This window comes from Nestor notabilis, unplaced genomic scaffold (genome assembly GCF_000696875.1).
Source record: "Nestor notabilis isolate BGI_N333 unplaced genomic scaffold, ASM69687v1 scaffold8032, whole genome shotgun sequence".
NCBI lineage: Eukaryota > Metazoa > Chordata > Aves > Psittaciformes > Psittacidae > Nestor > Nestor notabilis.
In genome coordinates, this window is record NW_009916952.1 from 40,244 (window position 1) to 51,036 (window position 10,793).

General features: G+C 41.3%; 2 protein-coding genes across 2 annotated transcripts in view; both read right to left on the reverse strand.

Annotated features, from left to right (window-relative positions):
* The window catches only part of LOC104413756 (solute carrier family 22 member 2-like), a 10,847-nt gene extending 10,642 nt beyond the window's left edge, over positions 1–205 (reverse strand). The window contains exon 1 of the mRNA XM_010024842.1: positions 1–205. This exon is cut by the window's left edge and continues 224 nt beyond it. Within this exon, the coding sequence (XP_010023144.1) occupies positions 1–205 (205 nt within the window).
* A 2,729-nt stretch (positions 206–2,934) lies between these two features.
* Positions 2,935–10,793, reverse strand: part of IGF2R (insulin-like growth factor 2 receptor) — a gene marked incomplete at its 5' end in the record, with an annotated part of 48,371 nt that continues 40,512 nt past the window's right edge. Inside the window, 7 exon segments of the mRNA XM_010024843.1 lie at positions 2,935–4,374; positions 5,325–5,394; positions 6,023–6,187; positions 7,299–7,485; positions 7,976–8,160; positions 9,628–9,774; positions 10,715–10,786. Coding sequence (XP_010023145.1) covers positions 3,982–4,374; positions 5,325–5,394; positions 6,023–6,187; positions 7,299–7,485; positions 7,976–8,160; positions 9,628–9,774; positions 10,715–10,786 — 1,219 coding nt within the window.

Sequence of the window (10,793 nt, forward strand, 5' to 3'; positions counted from 1 at the left end):
GCCCCCCCAGGCCCCAGCCGCAGCGCTGGCTCAGCTCAGCGACCCCGGGGCTGAAGCAGCGGTGCTCGGGGATGAACCCGAAGAAGACAACACCCACATAGACTGGGGTGAAGGCAGCGGAAAGCAAACACAGGTTAAAGAAGGTTTGCTTCTGGAACTTGTGGAATTCTCCAACATGCTCTAAAATGTCATCGAGGGTTGGCATTTTAGCATCAAAACTACATCAAAAACAACTCATATAGGTCCTCTCTGCAGCACTGATAAACTTAGTTGGCAGCAAAGCTATTTAAGTAACAAAGACATTTGACCAAAAGTCAAGAGTAACTCCATAAATTATTAAACTACATGTTGCAAGCTTTATTTTTTAGGTTTCATTTTAAATCAGACCTTAATTCACCCAGGAGAACTTGCGTTTAACCCCTAATCAGAGTGTATATATGTTCCTTTCCTCTAGAAAAGCCCCTAACAGCCACAGCACTTTAGGTTGTTTTTTCTTTATTAGGCAAGCCAGCTGAGGCATTTTAAGGAGCAAGCACAAATGGAAAAACTCCTCCAACATACCAGCAATACACAAGTTTAGTGTAGCGGTTGCTGCACACCACATGCGAGCAATGCTTATTAACCAGGCTCTATGAAGAATAGGTAAGTACACTGTGAAATACAAGTGTCTCTATGTTGAGCCACGTGACAGTAAAGGAAAAGCTTTCTGCAAACTTCGGTATCATGTGTGTTTGCCCCTTGCTCTCCACACTCCTCAGTTTCCAAGGAAAAGCTCTCCCCACCTGTATCAGGGAACACAGTTTTCACCCAACCGTATTTTTGCACCGGTAAAAAGCGTTAACTACAGAATTAGGCACTGGGAATAGCTGTGGAAAGCTGTAACATACAATGCTTACAGACAAAACAGCTGGTTTTTACCATAGAAGACCAGTAAGACTTTACATAGACTTCATTGTGGGACACCCAAAATAAATCCAGTTATATCAGGCTCCAATGGTGCTTTGTGCTGCCTATGGATAGACATCAGCTACTCCAACATCTTTTGCTGACAACAGCTGCTTCCATCGAAGAAAAGCATGAAGGCAACCTTTTAAAGATGGTAAAAAAGTGAAAAAGGGTCTGGAAAGCAGCTTGAATAGTTTAAGCAACAATTAAATAAATAAACAATTTTAACACCTCCGCTCGACACACTCCGAAGAAGAAACCAGCTTAGAAGCCATTTTGGCCTGGGGACAGAAACAGAACTAGTTCTTCACCTCATCCTACTGCCCATCAGCCACAGAGCAACAATGGCCTAACCAGCTGTGAAAGCTGCTTTGTAGAGCAGCAATCTGAGATCATTCCCTGCATCATGCAGACATGCCCCCTCCTCTCCTCCATCAGGAATAGCTATAAGCAAGGCAACAAGCAAAGCAAAGGCTATAAGCAAAGCAACTCCTGTGGCCACATACAGCTGCATTACCAGAAGAGCACCACCCTGGACCACACTGCAGGGGAGGGGGACAAGGACACACAAGTGCACAGGAGCCACCACACTCAAAGCCTGTCCCCACAGCCTCCCTCATCAGAAGGATGTATGTGGTCAGCTGAGGCCAAGGAAACTGAAATCCAAGTCTGCTTGGGAAGTGGGTGAAGTTGAAGGCCATTAGGCTGCACCTTAAAAACACACCCCAAAACCTCACATCACTTCTTTCCTAGTGGTTTTGTTTAAACAGCTGGTAATGGTGTGCGTAAATCCCACATGAACTAAAAAAGTTAGATCTAGACTGGGCCTTTTTGTCCCCCCAATTTTCCCTGTCTGCAGTCCAGACAGGGTTTGGGAGGCACTGTGCCATGCAGACTGGTGTCTTGGAAGCTTGCTTACCAGGGTGTTGTGCTGTTGACTGGCAGGGTTTCTGCTCCTGGCCCAACCTTTTGTGTGTAGTTATGCGGTCCCCACTATTCTCACTTCCCTCCCTACAGAGAAGCAGGGTATTCTACTGGAAAAATAGCCTGGTGAAGCAAGTCACACATCCAGCTCTGAACAAGACATGATTCAGTCAGCATACTTACAAATGCCTGGGTAAAAAGTGGACAATAGTTCCCAAACTAGGCAATGTCACTCACTACTGTCAGCTGCATATCAAAAGTACTTCATTGATACTAGAAATACATCATTGCTCAGATAAGCAGGCAGAGTACCTCTGTTCTACCTAAGCTTTGCTAGATGCAGTTACAATTAAGAGACTATGCGGTGCTATGCCTTAATACATGGGAAGTCACATAGTGCAGCAGCTCATGGATCAAACAACTCTAAGATGCCAGCCTTAGACTTGGGAAGCAGCACTCTTCAACATCAAGAGAAATGTTGCAATGGCAACTGACAGTATTAAAAATACACTGTCAAGCCTCTCAGTCCCCCAAGTTAACCTAATGCTAAATACAAAAAGTATGCTTTTAAGTATGACAAGATGCAGCTATAGCCCAACTGATTTACAGCTTCACCTGTAACAATACAGAAGGAAAGCCCAAGTCTGATAAAAGAAAGAATACACCACTGGGACTTGCCTATATATTCTAATCTTTGTCACCAAACATTAGTTCTTGTTTTGAGTCATGCAATTAAGATATTAGCAATCACAGCAAAAAAGGGTATCATCAGACTCAGGAGCAGCATTACAGACTAGTGTAAGAAAGATTCCAAACCTGAGATGTGGGATTTGGAATACCCACTTCATCTCTTTTATTGAAATTGCTGAATACTTTATATTACACTATTTTGATTCAAAATGGAGTTTTTTATAAAAAGAAACCATTGTTGAAACTGAGAAAGCCAGCGAAAAGGAACAATGAAAAGTCTCAAAAAATTCTGACCAACACATGTACTTGTACAATGCTTTGAAACCCTATCACTGCCCATAATTTAATTTAGGAAACACTTGGAGAAGAGCAAAACTGCTAGAGGAAAGCTGACTTGCATTCATTGCCAGCAACATTTCAAATCAATGACCATGGCCAGGACCGTAACATAGAGCTAGAACTTCAGGCTATTGGAAAACATTTGCCTAACTTTTTTTCCTTCTACTTAATCCCAGAGAGAGGTATTGTGCCAACTAGGGCTCCTCTAGCTGTTGGACTTTCCTTGGTGATGACGAACTGGGCAGTGCAGATTGTATTATAGGAATTATTCTGCCTCTATGTCTTTGCAAGCTGGTTCTCTGTGCAGTCAGCCTAGTCCAGCCATAATCTACAAAAAAGAAATAATAAATCTTTGGGTGCTTATCAGCTGCTTAGGCAAATACTGATGAAGTCAGTCATGTGACCAGTACCAAAAAAATATCATGCAAGCAACAGCAACCATTTCAGGCTAAAGCTATACAGAGTTGTACCTTTCAGTCAACACCTTCGAACCAATGATCTGTTTAAATTAGAATGGATATTCAAATTTACAGGATAAATTAGACCAGTTCCAAAATTTACATCAAATCATCCCAACACCCAAGTTATATTTTTCCTTGTCTTACAATGGGTGAACCCACAGAATAATACCCTGCCGGCAGGAAGAACATGTTGCTATTAAGCAAACCTGAGTAGTGAGGATCAATAAATACAAGGAGTTAAAATGCTAGTAGTCAAATCACTTCAGACTCAGGAGCCAGGGGCTTCATTCAGCCTTAATCCTTCCTTTCAAAGGTTTCTCTTTTTTAAGCAAGCATTTAACACCTAAGCTGAGGCTTAAAAAAAAAACAAATAAAGAAAAAAAATGTGTGTCCTGGCTAGAGAGAATCAATGTAACTCAGCCAACTGGGAGCCCAGTCATTGCTGAACATATCATTGTAAACAACTAAGAAATCTCTCTCTTCTTCCCTTTTCAATGGTTTCTTGTTAAAGGCAAAATTCAGAAAAAATTTTCAGGCTGAAGTCCTCTTATTTGGTTGGAAATGTTGTCCCATTATATATAATCTCTCTATACATATATATCTGATTAGGCACAAGGGGTTATTAAATATTCAATAAGTCCTCATCACTATCATCATGAAATGATACTGTATTTGTAGAGTTCTGTGTCTGCTGCTGGCCTGGCTTGGCTTTTCCTTTCTTTTCCTTTCCTCCATTCAGCAAATAAGCTTTATCACTGCCAAGACTGGGCAGCTTCTTTTGTGGGTACTTGTCTAGTCCTCTTCCTGTCTGAATCTTTACATCTGGAATGGTTAACACTTCATCCTCACTGTCCAGGTCATCCACATGGAGAGAGGTAAAGGTTTCAGATGTAACTGACTTGGTAGTAACATGACCGTTCTCCTGCCCTCCTTTTGCTGTTTTTTGATTTGGTGCTGCAATTTCCTCCATAAGCCACTCTGTTTCATTCTCATTAGCAGCTTCTTCACTGTTTATCTGCAAGAAAACAACAAAGACCCACAATGCAGGAGAAGATTGTATATACTGCTCCAGACTCTGCCACACACTGATCTCCCCAGTCATCAGACCCCACACCACACATAGTCTTAGGTTTAACTTAGTCATAAGATACTGTCCTGGGTTCAGCTACAGCAGTCATTTTCTCTCCATCTTAGTAGCTGGTGCAGTGCTGTGTTTTTGACTTTCAGTCTGGGAACAATGCTGATAACACACCGATGGTTTTAGTTGTTGCTCAGTAATGTTTACTCTGACCAAGGACTTTCTCAGTCTCATGCTTTGCCAGAGAGGAGGGGAAGCCGGGAGGAAGCAGAGACAGGACACCTGACCCAAACTGGCCAAAGGGGTATTCCATACCACAGCACGTCATGCCCAGTATAGAAACTGGGGGGAGTTACCCGGAAGGCCCAGACCGCTGCCCGCGCTGGGTTGCGTATCGGTCGGCAGGTGGTGAGCGGTTGTGTCCTCTCCCTTTGTTATTTCCCTTATCGTTATTATTATTGGTAGCAGCAGTGGTTTGCATTATACCTTAGTTACTGGAGTGCTCTTATCTCAACCCATGGGATTTACATTCCCCTGATTCTCCTCCCCATCCCTCCGGGAGCAGGGGGAGGAAGAAAGCGGGGAGTGAGTGAGCAGCTGCGTGGTTCTGAGTTACCAGCTGGGCTTAAACCATGACAGATAATACACCGATGGCATGCCTTTCACTATGTCTGAAACAGACTTCTTGCTCTTCCTGCACATTTATCTGTTATTTGGCTATTTATGGACTGCTCTTCATTTCTTCAACTCCAAACTGCCTTTCCCATTTCACAGTATAAATGTAGATACCACAGCTATGTGGCTTTCCTGAAGCCACACAGTATGGTTTCCATGCACTGAAGAAAACTCAACAGGAAACAAAATCTTTGATTTTGCCACTCTATTACCTTTGTGTATTTGTAGGAAACACCAGATGTTCTTCTGCAGCAGTTTGTTATCTTGTTTATGACGATTTCCCTGAAGAAAGGGAAGAATACTCCATTAGGAAGAGTGTATCCCCCTTATTAGCCCTTACTTTTCTTCACTGGATTTTTGCCATCAACCTAAAGCATCTCACCAAGCAAGCTGCAAGCTATTACATAGTGACACTTTACCCTGAACCACTCTAACAAAATAGAGTTTATGATAACGTACATCTTTCTCTTTACCACAGCTTCAGGGTAACTGTTCTGAAACACCTCTAGCCTTTATGTTTAAGGTAAAACAAACAAACAAACTCGTCTGGAAAGCAGAGAATCAGCAGGACTTGCACTTATTCCTTGCTGCTGTTGTATGGCTCCAGCTTGACATCACGGAAGGAGAGAGACTAAGATATCGTCACACTGTTTTATCCTCCTTAATCAGCAGTAGTACACAACAAAGACTAGCCCAACTCAATTGTGTATTCCAGTCCCCTTTACACAGGCCTTCAGACAATAATTAAAGGGGAATTAAAAAAAAAACCAAACCAAAACCCAACCACTTTGACAGTTGAGGCTGCCAACTAAAACCTAGAACTTAACTCTCTAAAGTTCACTACTTGTCTCTCACTGAGGAAACCACATCCTACCAATGAAACTTTGAAAGCCTCCCAATCATTTCTTACCTTCTCTCTTTTTTGTAGAACAGCAAGATTATTAAGCATGCAGTGAGAACCACAAGGAGAACACTCAGCACTGCCCCAACAGCTTGACTTCTTCTTGAAAGGCCTTTATGTACTTGGGCCTCCTGATCAGTCTCGTGTTCATTGTTTCCTAGATCATTGTTTAGTCTATAAATGTAAATTGGGAAGAAAAAGATGAGCAAGATCTATTGACCGGTTGAATCAAATTAGATTAGAAACAGCAAATTCAAAGAGCTTGAATATGCCACACCATCCTGTTGGTCCTATCTAACAGCTACGAATAATTTAATTTAGAGGATTTCATCTTAATTAAAATCACTGAAAAAATAAAAATGTATGTACTGTGCCTACATCCTGGTATGCTTTCTAACACTGCATAAAACTGATTACAGTCAAGACTGAAGTGCATGATTTGGCACTCCAGAGCTTACACAGCAGCAGATACCCACACAAAGCTGCTGGTTTAGAACCAAACCTGCACTTGAGCAACCTGCAAAGGCTACAGCAATTATTTACCTTCCAGCTGACCACACAGACCAAACGCCCTCAATAGCTATTTGCCTGTGAAAATCAGAATAAACAGTTTCCCTGTGTTTTCAAATCAGTAGCCAGGAAGTGAACAGTCCTATAGAGAAGTAGTCACCCCATTCTTCACAGCGAGGCTGCCTACATGTCATAAGCTAAATGTAAATGTGAGGCTACATACATGTCAACAATGTTGGTAAGCACCTAGATACAGTCACTCTGCTTTTAATACTGTCACCTCATTGCTCCTTTTTGGAACTGTAGAATAAGCTGATAATTAATTCCAGAAATACCTCATTGTTCCTCTAAGACCTGTAACAATTTTCACTCCAGCCTAAAGAAAGTAGGCAGATAGCTTTCCAAGCAGCAAGACAAGGAGGACAAAAAGCCTTATCCCAAACCTGGTTACTCCTCTCAGCAACATGAAACAGCATGTTCTGTCAGCTACAGTAGGTTTTACTTAGTGAAAACGACAATATTAATTCCACTGTGCCTCTCCATTTTCTGTGCAAATGGGCAGCTTAGGTCCAGAACAACTTGGCAAGCCTTTATTTAGTGCTCATGTGCCAATCATTACATAGGTGAACACCAATTCCATTCTGTCCATGCGTCTACTACTTTTTTAGCTTCCCCCCCCCCGCCCAATCACTGTGATGAACATATACAAAAAAGCCTTTAGCTGAGAAATGCTGACAAGACCAGAACTGCTTTCAGAAAATGGTTAACTACTCACATTAATGGACACACAGCAGATGTGTACCAGGTAAATAAATACTGGCAATCTGCTGTCTCATGAAGAAATTCAGGAATGACTTCCTTTACTTGTGGACTACAGTGGAAGAAAATGGTTGAAGACACAAACTTTGATTCATCTTTACCGCATCTGGAGTTCGAGGAAAATACGACATCCAAGTCATCATCTACAATGAGAAGAAAATGTTACAGTTTACTACTTCCTTCGGAACAGTGTCTTAAAAACAGATCTTGGAAATTATGTATTTGTTCTCCAGTAACAGCTTATACTTTGCAGTATCTACAGGTGAGCCTATACTTCCTCGTAGCCGATACCATCAGTTGCTATGGAACAGCAGGCTAAGCTCTTCACAAGAAAAAAGTAACTAAATAAAGGCAATCATTGCTTATGCAGCACAAGCACAGGGGAAAACAGGAGACCAAGTCTTCTATCTTGCATTGTTTCTACCAAAGTCTTTCAACAAATGTCAAGCTCAAAACCCACTAAGGCCATTTTTGGAACTAAGCTTACACAGTAAGCAACCTAAATTCTGCAAGGCAGACTCTGAATACCTTTACAGAAATGGATTAGCACAGATATCATGAAACAAGAACCATTTCTAATGAAGTGATTAATGTGGAGCATCAAGCAGTTCTGGTTAACAAGCAAGTACTTACCGTCAACATAATATTTAGCTTTTGTAGTAGAACCAATTCTCCGAAAGCGATGTTCATTAGTTTTAACCTGGCAGATGTTTGCTCCAGAGCATTCTGGGATACTTGAGTTTCTTATACCAGAAAGTTGAATTTCATATACATATTTATCACCATTTGTCCGTATATCACCAGAAGCCATGTACATCCTGAGGAAACACAAAGCGGATCTGTCCTCAAGTCTAAACTCACAGATTTAGGTTATTCTCAAGACATAAGGACTGGCAAGAGTGGTAGCTGCTACAATGGTTAATTCCAGAGCAAGAGGGAGTGACTGATTCAGCAACTAGAGAAGATGCAGGACTGAGGCTTCCTGCCTGAACAGTAGGAATGAGGATTAAGTTTAGCATAAATATAATTTAAGCAAGCAAAAAAGTGCAAATTTTTCTAGTTATACTGCCCTCCCCGAGTACATGAACATGTACATGCCTCCAAAGAATTAAAATAAACCGGAGACAGAAGCATGATTCAACAGCTCATACACAAACTAGCCTACTGACCATAAGATCCATACCATGTGCTCCATAGCTATGATAAATAGCATAGCTTAGCTGTCTTCTCTAGCAGGATAACTGGTTCTACCATAAGTGTTACCAAAGTACTCTTTACAAATGTATCCTTCCACATTGCTGGTCAGAGTGAGAATGCTCCAAGATTCACAACTATTTGTTTTAGGCACCTGCTTAAAGGCTGAGCTTGCTGAAAAGTGACTTGCCTTTAATCTCACATTACACCAAGTTTCTAATTTTGTCTTGACTTCCTCTCCTCTGTCATCCAGGCCTGTTTGATTTTCGCATTTTCTCTGTGCTTGTAATGCTATCACCACATTTGCACAGCAGGTTTATTTGCAACACTTCTGCTCAGTTACTCCAACCCTGAACGCTAATGGTTTGTGCCATGCAAGCACAGTTTACTCTTCCCATGACACCAGTATGGGCAGATTTCCTTCCACAACGCTAGCACTGACATTAAATATAGTAGCTTATAATAGATTCTGGAGCAGAGTTATGTGCAATGTGTAGTACAGTCAGTGTAACTGCTGGTCTTCCCCTGCCTCTCCTGAGTTCAGTCATGCTTAACCACTCCTCCAAGAGCTGTCCTTCCTCACTTCTAAGGCTTTTGAATCATGGGTTCCTACTTCATATGGATCATGTGAGCAGGAAAAATGGTGCTATATAAAAAGCCAAGGAGTACTCTAGTTGGAGGGGAAAAAAAAAAAAAAACAAACCAAAAAAACTCAAGTTCTCTGGCACTGAACTAATGTCCACACACTACAGAAGAGAGTAATTAACCACAATAAAGAGCTCTAACATCAAGGTGGGTATGTGCAGGCTTTAAACTCACCTTGAGTACACCTGGACATGCTCACAGCTATAAGCCCAGCTGTGAGCTGAACTATTCATCAGGCCTTTAAATCGATCACTGGTAGAAGGTGAACTCAGTGCTATTTCTACTTGACAGCTAAGAACTCTTAAGGCAACACAGAATAATTACACCAAGTTCTTTTCTCACAGTACAGTTCTACAGGACTAAGGTGTTGTGGGTTTTGGGGTTTCTTGTTTGTTTTTTTGGGGAGAGTGGCAGAGAGCTGTTTGGAGTTTGGTTTTTTCACTTACTTGTAATAAACATCCCCTAAAGAGAAGTTTTTCCCAGTTGCAGGATTAACAACTGTTCCGTTCACCACCTCCACCTCCTGCAGCTCCACAGCACAAGCCGCGCGTGTGTCCCAAGTGATGTAGTAAGCACAGTTTTCTTCATCAATCCTGCCAAATAACAGACACAACTGATGATTCCAGGAAATATTAACAAGTGATTAGTACCTTGAGAAAGGGAAGACATACAGCTGCTAACCTGTGTGTGGGAATGTCCTGTCTAAGCATCATGCCAAGAGTAACTAAAATAAGCAAGTAGCACTCAAAACCCCTCCTTAAGAATTGCACTGAACTTTTCTGCAGCCCAAAACTTAAAAAGACCTGGCTGCAATTGAACATCCTACTTCAAAAGTTCCAGTGGTCAAACAGTGTATCAGAGGGCTTTATTGAAGTATTTTAGCTAGCAAACATGACAGGCTGCTCTTGGCAGGTTTAACGTGCTGCACATTATTTAACTAGGACAAGGAGTATAAGCTAGTTAGATTTTGCTGCCTAATTCTTTTACTCATACAGAGCATTTTGCTCAGTTTCCCAATTCTACAAACAATATGCAGTTAACCAAATCAGGACTGAGCAAAAAGTTACCAAGCTTTCTTAGTGTTTGTGATCATGCATATTTACCTCACTTTAGACAGCTCCTAGTTAAATAACATGTACTGAGGCAACAGTAAGCCGTGTTTTATTTGCTCAATCATGTATCTACATTAAGTGTTCTCTAATAAACGGATTTTGAGCAAAGCTAAGAATGGTTGTACTACAAGTGACATTGAAAACAACAGCATCCCATTCACTGTCACTGGATGTAGAATGCTTAAATTTTTGTCCATTTTAGGAAGAAAATAGAAATTAAGAAATTTTAAGATAAATGCAGAATACAATTGTTTTTGGAAGTGAACAGGTGCAGAAACTCCAGGAGACTCACATTTTATAGGTACAGACCAAGGATTATTTTAGGGACTGTCCAACAGAACAGTCACTGTCCTGAGATAGTTTACTAGAGGCACAAAGGAACAAATGACAAAGATCAGCTGTATGTTAATTTGTTACTCACCTCTGCAGCATGGGCATGCCAACTGTTTTTGCACACTTCAGTTCTATAATTGTTGTCACTTTCTTGTTTTTCCTTCATT